This window comes from Fukomys damarensis, unplaced genomic scaffold, assembly GCF_012274545.1.
Source record: "Fukomys damarensis isolate Sample0158 unplaced genomic scaffold, DMR_v1.0_HiC HiC_scaffold_15, whole genome shotgun sequence".
Classification (NCBI taxonomy): domain Eukaryota; kingdom Metazoa; phylum Chordata; class Mammalia; order Rodentia; family Bathyergidae; genus Fukomys; species Fukomys damarensis.
Genome location: NW_022900927.1, coordinates 54,336,528 through 54,354,695, shown reverse-complemented (window position 1 = coordinate 54,354,695; position 18,168 = coordinate 54,336,528). Strand labels below are relative to the sequence as shown.

Genomic DNA, 18,168 nt, shown 5'->3' with positions numbered 1-18,168 from the left:
AGGGGAAAGTAGGTGGAACCTCCCTCAGGGCAAAATCAGACTCACCACACTCAGCCTTCCAATGATCGGTAGTAAGTTATCTAAATGGACTTGTCTTGTCCTAGGCAAGTTTCTCCCTCTGGTTTTTCAACTTTGAGGACAACTGTGGAGCTTACGGGAGACTTTACAAGTATTCAGAAGACGATTTTAATGCGTCTTTATTGACTAGATAGTCGTTCATTATCTATCTTAAATATGTTTGCTACATCAAAATGTCTATTTCAACAATTTCTGCAGAAGTCTCATATGAACATCAAGGAGAGGCACTACTGTGGGCTGGGCGTTGGGCACACGAGACGTCTGCTCTGAATTCCTTGAGAAGAGGTCACAGTGGGCTATGCGGTGCCTACAATGATGCTAGACACCCAGTTTAACAAACAGCTGCTATAACATGGGAGCGTCACACTGGCACTGCTGTGTGAGCTTGTTCCTTAGAACTTCAGATGGCATCACAATCACCTGCAGGGCCTGTTATAAAATGGACTGGAAGAGTGTGTATTATAACTTTTGATCCTAATAGATAATGTGAAATAGGAAGAAAAGGGGCAAAGGGGAAGGGGAAGAGAGAGGGGTCGGGGAAAGGAAAGAAGAAGGGAGTGGAATTAATTGGAGAAAAGGAGGAAATGGAAACAAAGTCTTTGTAAACAGGGAAGGGTGAAGGTGGTGAAGAGAGGGCAGGGGTACGGGGAGAAAAATAAGAACCAAGATACATCATGTGCAGGCACAAATTCCCCATGGTGAATGCCATCATTCTATATACCTAAAATGCACATAAAATTAATTTAAAAAATGAATTGGAAGACAACACCCCTAGAGTTTCTGATTTAGAAAGTTTGGCCGGTGTGGCACAGGGCCAAGAATCTTAATTTCTGATAACTTCTCAGGGGGTGCCGAAGCTGCCGTGGTGAGAACAGCCTCTGGTTAACAGGTTCAGAAGATCTGTGAGGTGTCACGAAACACGACTAAGCTATGCTGCTGTTAGGCTGGGCTTAGAAGAGGCCTGGCCTTCTGCAGGGCACGACTCCAGCAGATCGTGTAGCCCCTCTTGGCTTGTTTGCTTGGGTTGCTGTATCTTAGGAGGTAATAGCTGTTTGTTCTTACGCTTTGTATCATGTAGGACAGTAGATGGGAAAGATCTACAAAGATGAAAGAGTTATAAGCATGCTCTTCACGCTGTACTCCCTGGTGGCTTCTGGGTTCTGCACACAGACGGTGCATCTGCCCAGAGAGCAGGGGTGGATTCGGGCTGGTGAGAAGGATCGTGTGCTACCACTGAGGGTTTAGACACCACTCCTCCGAGACAGGTGGCTGACACCATGACTAGTTCCCTTTTGGGGGGCCTTACTTTTCACACTTGTGCATAAGAACTGCCAGGTGTCCAAGGCTCTTAGAGGTGCCTTAGACATGGGTCTCTCTGTATTTCTGAATGAGAATTCTTTTGTAAAATGGACCCTACTAAGACCTATCAGTTTAAAAACCACTCATATGGACAATATTTACATCTCCTTTTGGGTCTCAAAGTCTGCAACTTACCTCCCCTCAGCATCATGAGGAGAGCACTGCGACACTATAGTTGCTCTTTTTCTTCACAGCTGAGGATCCACCCTAGGATCCTCTCTGTCAGACACTCATGTGCCCTCAGACCCTCAGCTTCCTCCAAGTGCTTCCATCTTGGCTGGAAGATCTCAGTGTGAGACTTAAGAACAGCAGTGTGTGAAAGATGAGACACAAAAATTAAGGAAAAGCTACCACCAGCCAGCAAAGGCACTCTGATCCAAAATGGTGACCCTCACAGGCGCACCCATCCTGGGTCCCTGACTTGGGATAAATAATTTCATAAGAGATCATTTAAGGGGAGACCCATTCCTTATCCATGTCTGTAAATACAATGCCTACCATCATGATTGGAGGTTCTGATAATTCGTGCCTTGTGCCTGATCCAGTTGGTAAGGCATTGGTTCCAACACATTGGTGTAGTGTCCTCCTAGTTATTAAGTACTTAGGGAATCTCTCCTGCTTACAGCCATCGCTGACCCATAGCAGACATACAATGAACACAAGCTGAATGAACGGGACCTGAATTCAGCAGCAGAAGTGGGTGGCACAGATAATCGGCAGCTCCGTCAGACACCAGGAGGTCCCCGGGGAACACTTCAAGTCCAGGTAAGTTCAACACCACGGAACTCCGCCTGTGCTCATAGAACCTGTGCTCAAGAGAGGAAAGGTGAAAGCTCAGAGCAGGGGTTCAGGCAAGTCCCCGTCCTTCCACTGGTCACACAGAAGTGGCCGCTAACTGCCTGCATCTCTTGTCTGTACCACCACAATCACCTCTTGGTTCTGTACCTTCAGCTTTATCTGCTCAATTCCATCCTGTACAAAATCATTAAATGTGAGTTCATCAAAATTTAAGGCTGACCTTGTCTCTCTGAGGCTAAAGACACTTCGGTGGCTCTTCATCCTGTCCCACCTCAAGTCATTCTAAACCTTCAGTCTTTCTGTGGTCTTTGCTTTGCAATTTATTCTTCAGAAAAAAGGGGTGCATTGCAGTTTTCCACACATGGCAGTGTTTTCACTTGTAGGTGCCTTAGCTGGAAATGCTAAGTCTCTGTTTAATAAAGGGCCCAGCAAACATTTGTGAAGTAAATGGAACTATAACAACACCCACACCAGCGTAGGACTGTCACTGGCATTCCCGGACATGCACTCCTGCAGAATGACTACTCCAGTAGCCGTGAGCTGCACGCTGTTCTTTGATCACTCTGTACTTCACACCTCCACGCCTGGGTTTGGGCAGAGACCATCTGCCTCCCTAGCTCAGCTCAATCTCCCTAGCAAATGGATTCATCATTAAGTTCCAGCTGAGATGGTCTTCCTCATGTCCATTTAAGAAGGTCAACCCTCTCTCCTCTCCTTCTCCTCCCTCTACCTCGGCTCCTCTAATAATTTCATTGGAGGCTCCTCCTGGGTCCTTGTATAGTACAGGATCAAATTACTTAGCATAGAATATGACATAGTGCAGGCTTTCACAAACTTGTTAAATAGATAGACATGTTGACCTATAGAATAAAACACTGACAGTCCTCCAGTGAATTTGGGTGAATTTGGTTCTACATTCTGGACCACAGATGAGTACTTGTATGCATGCACAAAAGCAGAACACAATGTTATCCTCCCTCACTTTCTCTGTTTCATTATAGGTGGGTTACATTACCCAACCCATTCGTTGAACATACAGCATCCATAGGTCAGGACTGGAGTTGCATTTGCATGTATGGAGAAGAGGGAAGACACCTGGCTTGCACAAGCATTGAACCATGACCTTGGCTTTTGACTTTGATGGTCAAAAACCCAGTGATGCTCTTTATGAGGAGGTGGGGATGTCTCTGAAGGACACAATAGGATCCCTGTGGACATGAAATGTTTTTGTTCATCAAAAGGCAGCATGGGTTAATAAATAATATCAAAAATCACAGTTGTAACACTATAGACACCCAGGAAAGCAAACAGAAAGAATATTTGCACCTAGTAATATGAAGAGATATGGATGGGTAGAGAAAACAGCATTACATCATTCATGCCTGGCAGTGACTGTATTTCTGGGCAGTCTAAAAAGCATCCTGGTCTCTCACCTGGAGCTGGTCAGACACTGGATTGATGATATCAATGCAAATAGTTAAATGAGGTCTATGTGGCTTTGACTTTAAGTCTTTTGGGGGAGTGTGTTGGTTGCAGATTGATGTGTTATTGGTGCTGTCCTAAATACTAAGGTTGCTTCTTCTCAAAAGTGGCATGCATGCAGGATCATGTGTTCGGTTCCGGACTGATTACCCACTGAAAGTAATTGTTATGAATTCAGGATGCACAGCAACAAAGAAAGCAGTGTCTGCACGGGCTGAAAGTGTCCTGTGTGAAAAGGGCAGGAAATGGTATTTTCAGATATCTGGTTCTCTTATAAGGAAATTAAACTTGAGAATAAACAAATAATAAATGCGAAACATTTGGAGGGCTGCCGGCCACCCATTGCCACTGTGTAAGCACAGTGACGATTTAACCATTCTGCCCTTCATTGGTTTGGAAAAACACTCCTATTTTTGAGAAACACATACTTTTTGGTGTGCTTTGCTTGATCTTGATTATTAATATTTCACTGCAGGACCAATTCCTGGATCCAGGAGGCTGTATCGCCGAGTGCCTCACCCGCACTCTGCAGCCCTCTGAAGTTGACCCCTTGCCCTGGCCAACCCCAGTCCCGCTCAAAAACCACAATACAGCCACACTTACACTAACCCCGAGCTGCGATGCCCCACGCTGGTCAGATCCGAAGGGACCAGGCCCATGGTGGCTGGAATGACTTTGTCTCCCTCCTGGTACCAGAACGTCTCCGTATTCTGTCCTCTGCTGCAGGCTGGCAGATCCACCGTGTGGGCTGGGGCAGCAGCAATTCAGAGAATCTCAGGAATTCCCTTCACCACCCAGCAGGCCCTGCACCCATGAGTCAACACTCAACAATGAGGCTGGGACCCTACAAGTTGGTGCTAGAAAAGTTGTCCACTCACCCCAGATGTGTATGTTTCATAAGCAACAGATGGATCTTGGTAATATTATTCTAATTTAAAATTAGCTGACATTTACAGAGCTCTGATTTTTCCCTAGCCATGCCGCTAAGCTTCTTACATACATCACCATTACATACATTATTTATTTTCACAAGCATCCTTGGAAGTAGAAATTCCTACTCTCAGTTTAGACCAGAGGATGTTAAAACTTAGTGAGTGACAGAGCAAGAATTCAGAATTCCAATAGGCAGGTCTGACTCTAGAAAGATTTGTAAACAGGAGAAAGAGAAGAAGATATGGCCAATCACTGCAAGACACAGTGTCGGTTCTAAATTACTACCTGCTTTCCTGATTGGAGTTAACTTGAGTAAAAACGGGCTTGTGATAATGCCGCATTCTGGTCCCCTGAGCCTTATTTATCAGAAGGGTCTGAGCAGATGTGATGAAAGGACGGATTGGGGTGAGAAGAGGTTCATTGATGAGGGTCTTGAGAGAAGACAATAGGAGAAGAGCTTCAGCAAGGACAGAAGGCCATGTGAAGACCGAGGGGGCACAGCCACAAGCCATGCAATGCCTGCATAAAGGAGCAAGGAAGATTTTCCCCTACAGCCTCCAGAGGACGTGTTGCTCAAGCCATACGATTTCAGATTTCTGGCTTCCAACACCAGGAAAGGCTAAATTTCTACTTTTCTTTTTTCATGCCACCCAGCTTATGTTGATTCATTGTAGCAGCCGCAGGAAGCTAATCCTGGGGTCATTTCAATTGAATGGCAAAGGCCCCGGCCTTAGGACTAGATTCCCAGCGGTGACCTTCACTGCGAGTGACCTTGGCATCTTGCTCCTTTGGGCCCCTGATTCCCCTTGTGGCACATGAGTGTGGTGAGCAAGACCTTTTCCATCTCTCAGAACAGGCTCATGACGGAGGACCACTCAATTTTCCTCCTTCAATGGCCAATGGGTGGTATGGGGCTTACGTGGAGATGGTTTGTCTTGGCAGAAATGCTTGAAAATGTGTAATTCAGAGTTCCCTCTTTAGAAATATGACTCATAGATCGTTCACATTTTAAAAAGATTCCTTCTCTACAGCTGATTTAAACTAAGGGCCACTGGCCTTAATTACCAGGTGTAATTTTTAAGGGAAAACTTAGAAAAATGTTAGAGAATATAAGGGGTAAGCAGCAACTTCCCTAAGCTGATATGTGTGTCTCAATGGAATAAAAATCTCATTGGAGCCACCGTAATGCAGACATTTGTCTCTGCATTGCTACAAATGCTGCCCAGTGTTTTTTCCCAAATTATTATGCTGTATTCCTCAGAAACTATATTTCTTCCCCGAGAGCAAAAGCTCATAGAATGTAGCCTTTTCTAGCAGGCACTTTTCAACAACTGCATGACCAGAAAAGGTAGATGTTCTTTGTTAAGAATCGGGCTTCACTTTACACAAGAAATATAGTGTGGTTTTGAATGTTTGCATGTAATGATGGTTGATTACATAAGAGGGACAAATTAAGAATCAATAACGAGCTTTTAAAAATACTCTTATGAGGGCTGGGGATTTAGCTCAGTGGTTCTGCCGCCTGCCTCGCAAGTGCAAAGTCCCGAGTTCGATCCCCCAAAACAAAACAAAACAAAATAGAACTCTTATTAGTAACAGAGGAATGACACCTCTGATGCCGACCATGGAGCTGTAGCTTTTTTGGTTGAATCTAGGATATGTTTTTTTACTGGGGGTCTCGGAAGTTTGAGAGTAACATACTTTTCTATGTTTGACTATAATTTCTAGTTCAACTTCTTGCCATCATGTTCCATTTGATGGAAATGCGGTTCAGAACGCATGAGGAGGGTCCCCTTCATTGTTTACTGCCAAGAGCCTCGCACTGGCCTGTTTCATAAGCATGGAGCAAACCCCTGCAGCACATGTGCTTGTCACACACATTGGAATCCCAACAGAGACACTGTTTGGGAGTCTCACCCGTGTGTGGAAAATACCTCATGCTGTGGCTTGGTGGGCTTTGAATACACTTGTCTCCAGAGCACACAGCTCTATCCTCTTTCTAGGTTACTATGTCTTTTGGGCGGGATTCAAAATATTACTTAATGGATTCAAGCAACCATTGTACAAATCTCCACAGGCCTCAGATATATTCAAGAAATAAGCACAAGACAATAAGAAAGACAAAAGCTAGAGGGAGATGGCATGTAAGTACTTGGAGGAGAAAATATTTTCTACAAAAGGGGGCAACAGTCAAACAGATCATGCAGTTTCTCCTACAAGACACATCCAGGCCGAGCCAATAATCCATTTCCTTTGTTTGTGTAGCACTGGGGATTGAACACAGGCCTTTCACACTAAGTTACACTCTCAGCCTTTCTTTTTTCATTTTGAGACAGTGTCTCAGACTCAGACTTGTGCTCTCTCAGAGCACTAGTATAACAGTCATGCACCACAATGCCAGGATCCATTTCCTTTTTGCTTCCTTAGACATTTATTGAGTACCTATTATGTGCAAGAAACTGTGCTAAGCTGTGGGAATACCTTAACGAACACTCCAGCTTTCCTGGGACTTCTGAGGCTCATGGAAGCAGGGCGTGCTGTTCCCTACAGCCATGCCCATACTAGTTGGTTCTCTGAGGCTGAGGATTTAACAATATGCTGCCTATGAGCCTGTAGTTAATGCTGTCTGAACAAGCTTTTAAAAAGTTTGTTGAGTCTTCTCCCTTTCTTGTGTTTCCAGGAGTTTTCAGATAGTGCTAATTACATCATAGTTTTGAAATAAAAATCTGTGGAAGGTATAATATTGTATTCTGCTTAATATTGGGACACATCAGATGAGCTTTCTGTGATCAAACATTTAACTCTGAATATCTTAGAAATCAGCAACTTTAGCTGGGTGTGGTGGTGCACTCCTGTAATCCCAGCACTCGGGAGGCTGAGGCAGGAGGATCGCTGTGAGTTCGATACCAGCCTGGGCTACATAGTGAGCTCCAGGTCAGTCTCAACTACACAGTGAGACCCTGTCTCAAAAAACCAATAAATAAATAAATAAATAAATAAAATAAAAAAGAAATCTGCAACTTTGTTGGGGAAGTTCTGAATGAATGAACAGATGGTGTCTCCACAAAATAACAATAGACACTATTTGTACTTCACTGTTTAAACAGTACAAAAGGCTTATGAGATAAATGCTGTTTTGAATCTCCCCTTCTTTGATGAAAATATTCATTTCCACCCATTCAGGAAACTTCTCAAGACCATGTTGCCAGAAAGTGGAAACAGGATTCGAACTCAGCTGTTTGACTCTAGCAGCTCATATCTTGGTGCTGTGCTGCCCACAAATGGTCACCCTGGATGGATGTGACAAGTTCTGTTGATATTTTATTTAGTTTCTTTCTCAAGAGAGACTTTCAAATACATTGCCCTTTGGTTTTCGTGCTAATAATACTGCCTTGCTTGTTAATATGGATCTACTTAATGTTCTTCCCGTTTCCTTTTGAGCACAGAAGTTTAGACTTTATTCTCACTGAAATCTAATATGTATATTTTCCTTGGCTGCAGTGCTGAGCTGACAATTAGGTGAGGGAAGCAGCTTTCTGTGCATGGAGAGTTTAAGGCATACTGGGAAGGCAATGCTACCCATAAAATCCCTCTCACTTGCTTCCTGATGTTTAAAATCCCAACAACACAGCTTTATGGCCATTAGCATTGTCCTTGGCCAAGATGCAAATACACTGGGAATCGTCAGGAGACATTATAATCTAAGTGTTCTGCAAGCCCTCAAAGCTTTCTCTGTCCATACATCTTTTCTGTCAATAAATATTCTTGGAAGTAGAGTCTGGCTGGGTGCTGTTGCTGGAGCTTCAGAGATAAATAAGAGGTCTTTGTCCTTGGGAAGGTTTTCATTCTTGGAGCAGATGAATACCATTTTCCATGCTATGGTGGAGACACTTTTAAGGTACCGGGAAACTAAAAAGGGAGATCTGTAGGGTTCTACTTCAACAGAGAAGAGTACATGTTGCTGAGCCCAAAAGCCCTTCACACTTTAGTAATAATATATTGTAAACATTCTTTTCTGGGGGAATATTTTGGTATATAGAACAGGAAGGTTTGGAGAATGAATTCATGCCCGTACTATAGAGGGAGAGACGGAATGGCAACAAGGAAAGAAGTTCTTCTTCCAACTTAAACCAGGTCACGGAATGGAAACACCGATCACCTGGTGGTGTAAGCAGAATTCTTTCAGTCATTCTTGTCAATGTCCTCGTCACCGCCCCGCCAAGAAGATCCAGGTGACTGTTTCTCCCAAATGCCCATTATGCTTTTTTAACTCCACTGCCTTTATCACAGCCTAACATACCAACTTCTCATACTTGCATCTATTTTGCTTGAGCCTACTTTCATCTAATCCCATGACATCCATCTAATCCTATCAGTTCATTCAATGCTTTCACGATGCTTGCTATTAGTGAAAGAAACAGAAGTTCTAAAAATGCTATTTGACTTACATGATCTGACTCTAACCAACACTGTCTTTCTCTGACACTCTGTTCCTCTTCCTCTGACACATCTGTATTACACACATAGCATTTTAGAGTTTTCTTCCATCTCATACCTATGAAAGTTTTCTGCTAGTGGTTCCATTCTCCACCAACCTCGTGTCCCTATGCTTTGTCACATAACATGTCAGTGCTTCAGTGCTCCCCTGCTGTTGGTGCCACATAAATTCCCTGACCCTGAGTTCGACCGTGTGGCTTGCTTTAGCCAATAAACCCAGACAAGACTCAGAGCTCAGGCTCCAGAAGATTGCACATGTTTCCACTTGTGCTCTTGAACCTTGGTTTTCCCTCAAAAAATAGGCTCTGGGAGGCCTTTTGGTCCCAGGAAAGACATGGGGATATGAATATAAGAACTACCCACCTGAGCCCAGCCTAGACCAGGTGAGCCTTAGGGCAAACATAGATTTATAAAACACAATAGCTGGTGGTCACTTCAAGAGTTTTGGGATGTTTGTTATATAGCAATAGCTAACTGATACACTATACACACTAATTTGCATTTGCTCATGGCTTTGCAATATTCTCTACCTTTGTTCATACATTTAAGTGAAGGTGAGTCAAAGTCAAAAATGACTTCTTTGTGGATATCACCCATATTCTTAGGAACAGCACACTGTGGCTTGAGAACGGAGGTCCAATAATGAAACAGTGACCTTTTTCCCTGGGACTATCCAAATGAAATAAAAGCTTTCTTGATGATCCCCAAAATCAGGTGGATGAAATTGGACAGGGATCCTTCCCTTTATGCCATTGAAATACTTCCCTCCTAGGAGACGAGGCAAATCTGCTGTCTCAGCTAGGGGCCATGCAGAAAGCTCAGAACTGATTTCCAAAGTGACACAGCCCTCTTAATTTCTAGATAAGGGCGTAGTCTGTCATAAAAGATATTTTAAAGGTCAGATTAGATTTAAACAGGACACCTGGTTCCTTGTATCATGATCCTTTGAATTTCTCTTTGAAAAGCTATTGGGGTGTTCTGGCCTTCCCATTTTTTTTTCCTCATTGAGTTTATTGGTACATTTTAGGTACATAGTACAGTTACATTCCTCATTGGGATCTTGTACCTTTACATGACAGGTTTTTGTTCTCATTTTTTCCCCTTGTCCCTGCCCTCTCTTCATCCCCATTTACAAATACTTTATTTCCATTTTTTCATTTTCTCATTTTTTTCCTTTCCCCTTATTACCTTTCCCACTTTCCCTACACCTTTAGTCCTTTTCTTCCTATTTCACATTGTCAATTATCTCATTAGGATCTTATGTACTATTATAGTTTTTCACACCAGAGAAACTATTTGGTATATACACATGTGTGACGTATTTATTTTACTTAGGAGTATATCCTCAATATGTATCCATTTTCCTATGAATGAGTCTAATTTCTCATTCTTTATGGCTGAGTAGTATTCCATTTTATAGTCAAACCACATCTTCTTTATCCAGTCTCCAACTAATGGGCAAATGGGCTGTTTCCAAGTTTTAGCTATTACAAACTGTGCCCATTTTGTTTAACACACACAACTTATTACTAAATGGATGTTAATCAAGCCACAGGGCCAAAGATTGTCAATTCAGAATGAAAACCATGAGTGCAAGTCATCCATTCCCAAAAGGCCTGGCAAAATGTTATGCTCTGAAAGGAGGCTTCTGAAATGAAGACTCTCACACTCATGAGGGGAAGAGGGTAAATGGTCAACATATGGCACACAATGGAGATTATGAGAGCATCCCTACCTGGAGCGATGTGATTCTTCTGCCTGTAACAGATTAAAAAAAAATATATGTATTAGTCTTGCTCAGACCCATCCAACATTCCAAAGCAGATATCTTGAGATTGGTAGCAATGAACTCTTCTGGCTAAAATGTTCAAGATTATTATTATTATTATTATTATTATCTCTTTCTGAAGAAAGGGAAACAGGAAATTTGAGCAATTGGCTCTTTTTCCTCTTCAAAATCAACCACACCAGTTGTCTACAAGTAGTATTTGCAAGAGGGTCATCACTGCTACACAATGCCCTAAAGACCATCCATACCTTATTTAAAGTGTCTTCAAGGATACAGTGGAAAGTGAATTAGGCTAGACCTCCATTTTTCTTCCCTTAAATACTGAGTTTCCTGCACTTGAGATTCAGTACTTCCTAAAGGGATCCCTGTCGTCTAATGCCATCTTACATCACAGGACCCCATGGCCTTTAGGAGAAGGGAGCAACCCTGAGACTTATTTGCTTTGTGGTCCACCAAATGCAAGACAAAAGACTTAGGGCTGGATTACCTGAGGATTTGGGTGCCGTGGGCTGGGGCTGGGAGGTCCACAGTCTTCTTGTGCTGGAAGAGAGGGCTGGTGAAGGGACGGTTGGCTGATGGGCTGTGGCACTGGAAGGGGGTCCTCATCAGGAGACCCGGTTTGGGACTCCATGGAGTCAGCTGTGCTGAGGGCCCTGCTAGGGTCCGCAGGTGGTCCTGAGTGGGGACTTGAGGGATACAGGGAGTGTGGCGAATCCTTTGGGCTTCCAAGTGGGCTCTTGGATTGGTGACCTGGGGAGCCTGCAAGGGCTCTCCAGCTTCCCCAAATGGGCACTTGCAAGGCATCTTGCTGAGACAGTGAGAAAGAAGTCCCCCTGCCACTGCCCCTTAACCTCCTCAAGGTAGGAGAGGTGGAAATGCGTCCAGGGGCCTGCCGGTCAAACTGCAGAAGGGTCCCCTGGTTCTCACAGTGCTTCTTGGACAGGCTTAATGGGCCCTGAGGAGAGGTCTCACGGCCTTGGGGCTGCGCCTCTGGGCCAGATGACTTCACCTTCTGCATGGGGCCAAGAGAACCGGTTTCTAGATGCTTCCAGGAGACACTGTCTGGGTTGCTGTTCTCTGGACCACACTGAGGTTGCTCAGGCTCCACCCCGGACAGCCGCTCTTCCTCTGATGTATCTTTGTCCTTTCCCAAAGGAGAATGACAAGCAGGTCGCTGTGTCTTCAGCGGGGTGGGGCAGCCCGTGGGATCTGCAGTAAATGAGGAGACTGAGGTGAGGAAGAGGTATTTGAAATTTCAGAGGAAAACTTCTAGTTCTTCAGAGGACATGGATACAGCCTAGCTTGCATGAGCATCCTTTATATTTTGAAGATAATTAATGTACCCGATTCCAGCCTTCCCATATAAATAGTATACTGAGGTATATTTACTATCTATGTCATATCCCATCCAGACTCAAACAAAAAAGCATTTAAAATTTAGTGACTTAGTCACTAAATCTTGGAGGCGACATCGCTAACCACTTTTTGATTATTCCATTTAAAAATAATCAAATATAAGGCCAGGCATGGTGGCACACGCCTGTAATCCCAGCACTTGGGAGGCTGAGGCAGGAGGATCTCTCTGTGAGTTCGAGATCAGCCTGGGCTACACAGTAAGTTCCAGGTCTGTCTCAACTACATAGTGAGACCCTGTCTCAAAACAAACAAACAAACAAACAATCAAATATACATCAAGTACTCCTTATGCTCTGCTTTTATGTACGTGTTTGAGTATTTTGCTACATTCCAAGGGTGTGTGAAGAAAGAAAACAAAGCCCTTTCTCCCAATGTTTAAATTATACATTGAGACACTCATTCTAGGATAATTGAACTATTTGGCAAAACTCACTTTAGAGTTTACTGAACCCCATATTTTAGGAAAAAAAACGACTTTTGAGTTTAAAATGAAAAATGTAGGTCTCCCTAGCTGCCTTTCCTCTCAAGATGTGAGGTGTTTTCTGGGATTCATACATATAGAATTACTGCCCAATTAAACCCTTCTCATGCAAAGCTGAGTCTGGCATTTGACAACTTGATTTATGGAAATGACTGATGACAATTCTTTTATTTTGCAGTTTTCCACATGAATAAGGTATTTATTTATATGTGGGAATATAAATTCTTATCCACCCCATCAATTATTGCATGTGAGACAACGGTTGATTATTTATAGGTGAGGGCGGAACCGTGGGATGGACCTCATAACCATCTTCCACGGCCATGGGCAACAGGGGAGACATCTTAGATGGTACCGCGATGGTTTGTGGATGAAAAGTCAGCAGTTTATCACGTGTTCTGAGAGCTCCAATAATAGTTTCAGTGATTCTATAAATCTAAAGTGAAACACAGCAATCTAGAGCCCTGTGGGCCTTGTGAGTCAATTGTTAACTTGATTGGATTAAAAGGCTTTAGGAAAGATGATAGAATCTCGGGGCTGCTATCTTCATCAGTGGATTAAATCCACTGATGTTCGTAGCTGAATGTAGGGTTAGGATGAACGGACTCCTCTGAAGCCATGAGCAAAAATAAACCCTTCCTTCTCTAATTTCTGTTTATGCAGTATTTCCCATAGGAACGAATATATTCGGATAGTCAAAATGTAACCATAACAATAATATACTTTTTAGAGCACATAATTTGAATTACATGGGCAATACTTCTCATTTATTTTATTTTATTTTATTTTTTCCCATTAAGTTTATTAGTACATTTTAGGTATACAAAAGAGTTATAAGGGCTCAGTGGTTTGGTGGCCTGCCTTGCAAGCGCAAGGACCCGAGTTCAATCCCTGGTACCAAAAAAAAAAAAAAAAAAAAAAAGAGTTATATTCATCATTAGGATCTTGTGCCTTTACATGATGTATCTTGGTTCTTAGTTTTTTCCCATTTCTCTGCCCTCCCTTCATCCCCTCCACCCTTCCCCATTTACAAAGACATTGTTTCCACATTTTTCCTCTTCTCATATTTTTTCTTTTCCCTTTTTTCCTTTCCCTTACTCTTTTACTGGCAATACGTTTTAGTAGGACGTGTTCTACAATGTGCTGTTTATTTCTTCAACATGATAATAGCAAATGGTGAAAACCAATAAATGTTTCCTCATGACCTGACCTTATGACCCATTGTTGATTATCATTCATACTGCAGCGCTTATCGTATGTTTGTAGTTCTATGGAGAACACAATAATTGGTTCCGGCTTTTATAGCATATAATTATTTTCCTTTACCTTAAGAGGTAAGGACACTACACTGATGTACTCCCTCCATCAGTTAAAGTCTCTTACATTTACCCTCATTTGTAGAGAGGAGGAACTCAATGTTTGATCATCATTAAGACAACATTGTTATATTGTTTTGGGGAACTTTGTGATCTCTTACATTGCTCCTTGACTCTCACCAGGTTTTACAGTCAAATGAAATAAACAGGTACTGGATTTTAGACCATAGAGCTGCTTAGGGAACTATTTAGATATTGATGAAAATCAGTTCAATCTTTATTTGCAAAAGAATTCCGAAGTCCTTAATGTTGGCTTCTCTTTAGCATTTTGAGCTGAGGACTCAAGCGTAAAGAACTTCCCATGTCAAACTAGAATGCATGAAATACCTTTTTGGGAAATTGGAGGAAGGGAGATACTGAATACAGTCAGTTTTCCAGTTGCTAAGACAATCTATCTGACACCTGCGACTTAGACCTGGAGAGATTTATTTGGCTTATGATTTCAGGGGGATCAGTCCATGGTTAGTTGGCTCCAAAATGGAAACATCACAGTAGGAGAGCATGGTGGATTAAAGCTGATTTCATGCCGGCCAAGAAGCAGAGCAGAGGAGGAGTGCCAGGGAGGAAAGGACCAGGAACCAAGGACCACGTTCATTCCTGTGTGGTCCACCCAAACACACCCAGAAGTGAGCTTTACTAGTCTCTTGAGTAACTCTGAAGTCACTTAAATTAACAGTCCAGCTTAGCTGTCAAAAGTACTACCAGATAGAACTTCTATTTGGCAAAAGCGGGGAGGTAACTAGTTTTATTTTGAGGTTGGTAGCTTCTGGTTGCTGTTATAGGGATTGGTACCAGTGTTTCTGGAAAACAAAAAGGCCATTCTGACCACTGATTGCCTCAAATCCATTAGATCTCTTCATGCCCTGAACTCCTGGCTGCTTGTGGAGGGGCCAGTTCCTCATTCCCTTGACAAACAAATGATTGAGCAGACAGCCAGAGTTACAGGTGCTTTCACATCTGTACACTCCCAGGAATTCTATTTTGTTTCTACACTAGAGAATTATCCAAGTCCTAGGCAGTGACAATGTTAAAGAAATGTAGTAAGTTAACATGGGAATCTGCATAATAGTTATATCTGAATTCTCAGTCCTTAGTTTCCCTTCTGATCCTTTGGCCTTCTTCCTCCTCCTCTGTGAGGTTGGGATACAGTTTTTGGAGTACTGCTCAGTCATCTGGATCCAGGCAGCTGACCATTGGTAGGAGGTTATTAATAGTTAATAGGACGTAAGGGTCATTAAGTGTTATTTATTGGCCAGTGTTTTGAATATTGGAGCCACAGAATAATAACTCCATCTAAGTCAAGGTAATAGTAACTACCAACATGACTCACCAATGAGCTGGAGAAAATTTAAATACAGCAGGGCTTTGGAAGCTGATTTGCAAAGAGGTGGGAAGCGCTCAAGCTTTGGAGTAAATAGATCTGGTTTTCTTTCCAGCCTCAACTTACACTTGAGCTAGCAGAAGCCATTTTTCCCCGCTGTTATCCTCTGTGCAGCATTTATATGAAGGCTCACAGGTTTGTTTCAGGAATTCAATGAATGGCTGGGCTCCTGGGAAGCTCCCTCTGAAAGGCTGGCTGGCCCCTTGTAGATTTGGCGAAGGGTCAAAAGTTAACAGTAAATTGGTCCATGGCAAGTCTTCTCTGAACTCCCCAGAAGACGGGAACTAGATCAATATGTGATCATAAAAACAAAACAAAACAAAACAAAAAAAACAAAAAAACTCACCAGCCTTGTATCTCCCAAGCTTTCGGAATCTAGTAAACAGCTACTCATGCCATAAGGAACTAGATCAATATGTGATCATAAAAACAAAACAAAACAAAACAAAAAAAAACTAAAAAACTCACCAGCCTTGTATCTCCCAAGCTTTCGGAATCTAGTAAACAGCTACTCATGCCATTGGTGAAGGATCTCAATGTACTAGAAATCAAACCACATAGATTAATGATTCACTAATTCTAATTAGACCCAGAAAGACCAGCTGAACAGGACCAAGCAAAGCTGGTAGCAACAGGATCTAAACAAACAGAAAGAGAAGAGGAAAGTCCCAAAAGCAGGGGGATGTCTTTATTACCTGTAGGATGGTCTGCCTCTGGGAGAGACATGGTCCAGGTGGGTTCTGACCACACACAGGGTCTGCAGAGCCACAGAGCCAGCTGCCAGGCGAACACTGGGAGCACCGATGCCACTCCCGTAACAACAAACCCTCCTCGCTGAGTGTAAGCACCTAGATAGAGCTGAAATGAGGAACTGGCCTCTCCCCTCCTTAGAGACTTTTCTAGTTATTTGTTTATGAAAAAGCCTAAAGGGAAGCTAGTTCAGAATCTAAGATTACTTAACAAAAAGCCAGGTGATTTGTTTTTACTGAACAATGGCTGCTCCAATACAGAAATAGTGCAAATATGACTTTGTACTTCTCCTTAGTGTTCAAAACTTACCCAATAGCTTCGTGAGCAGTTCAACATTTCTTTTCTTTTTTTTTTTCAGTTCTACATTTCTACCCTGTTTATTTTCTCTAGAATCATTTCTTAGGACCTTACTTTCTTCATATCTTAAAACATTTTATTAATGGGATGCCTTGATATAAGTACTGACCAATAGAGGAAATTAGCAACTTCTTAGCAAATCAAACTTGTGAGCATGAATGATGCTCACATAAGTAAAATGCAAATGGAAAAGCATTTGTATCTACCAGCACTCTCGATAGACCAGTATCTCCAAAGAACATTTATTTAGTGCTGAGGTGGATTTTTCTAGTGCATGCAGCATTAAAATAATTTCTGTCAACTCTTTATTTTAAAAATTAGACAAATTCTAATTCCTAATCTAGTGAAGTTTTCAGGTCTTAGAAGCATTACCGATACTTACTGTGAAGGTCCTTCTACATCAGTGTTTCTCAAAAGCAGGGTCCCTGGGCTGGCTACGTCAGCATCACTTAGGAATGTATTAGAAAGGAAAATCGCACTTCCTCTCCACTAAAAATGCTGTAGGTGGGGCCCGAAGTCTGTATTTCAGCAAGTGTTACAGGTGGCACTGAGCTGTGTTAAAATATGAAAACCACAGCCGGGTGTGGTGGCCACACTCCTGTAATCCCAGCACTTGGGAGGCTGAGGCAGGGGGATCGCTGTGAGTTCAAGACCTGCCTGGGCTACATAGTGAGTTCCAGGTCAGTCTCAACTACATAGTGAGACCCTGTCTCAAAAAACAAAACAAAAAAAAGAAAACCATTGCCTTTAGGAAAATACAGGTCTAGTTTATATCTCATGGCCTTGCCTTCTCTCACATCAGTCTTAATAGAGCATTGTTTACTTTGTACTTTGAAAAATGACTTGATCTCTACCTGCCTCACCACCATGACCACTATGAAATCCAGAAGGGAAAGTCAAGGGTATGTCTTTTACCACCATGGGGCTAGCATAAAACAACCTGTGCTCCTGCCAAGACTGCCTCGAAATGAATCACTTTATTTCAGGAGAAGGGGAAAATGAGTAAAGCCTTTTAGCTTTTGTTTTGTGGAAAGGAAGGTCACCCTATATCTACCAGTCCCCTCGCGCAATCTTGACTGTAAAGTTGACTTCCCTGGGGGTTAATGACAATGAATACTTGATCCTAGCGCAAAAATTTTCAATCCCTGATTGTACCTTAAACAAGAGAATCAAGAGTCACAGAAGACAATCAGGGAAAAGAAATAGTGCCTTCTTTACCTGATTTCTCATGGAGATGGGGACAAGGAAACATTGTGGGTGAGAAGGGACACAGTCTCCGGGGCTGGCTTTGTCTTCCAGGCCCAAGGTGACCACATGGGTGGCTGTTTGTGACCCCACGTGACACAAAGCGTTCTCTCTAGTCTGCGGAGAGAGCAGCTCACCTCAGCACCTTCACCTGCTCTGTGGACAGCTGTCTTAGTGAGGACAAAAGCCACCCAGGCTGTGTCCGTATGGAGTCAAAAGGCAGACA

At 42.8% G+C, this 18,168-nt stretch overlaps 1 protein-coding gene across 1 annotated transcript in view; it reads right to left on the bottom strand.

Annotated features, from left to right (window-relative positions):
• Plekhg7 (pleckstrin homology and RhoGEF domain containing G7) overlaps positions 1-17,146 on the bottom strand; it is a 55,858-nt gene extending 38,712 nt beyond the window's left edge. The window contains exons 1-5 of the mRNA XM_033763830.1: positions 17,080-17,146; positions 16,286-16,438; positions 11,424-12,145; positions 10,883-10,905; positions 2,116-2,243 (exon numbers count right to left, since the gene is read on the bottom strand). Of these exons, the coding sequence (XP_033619721.1) occupies positions 2,116-2,243; positions 10,883-10,905; positions 11,424-12,145; positions 16,286-16,316 (904 nt within the window). The 5' untranslated portion in view covers positions 16,317-16,438; positions 17,080-17,146. The remainder of the gene's footprint in view (positions 1-2,115; positions 2,244-10,882; positions 10,906-11,423; positions 12,146-16,285; positions 16,439-17,079) is intronic.
• Positions 17,147-18,168: the final 1,022 nt, after the last annotated feature.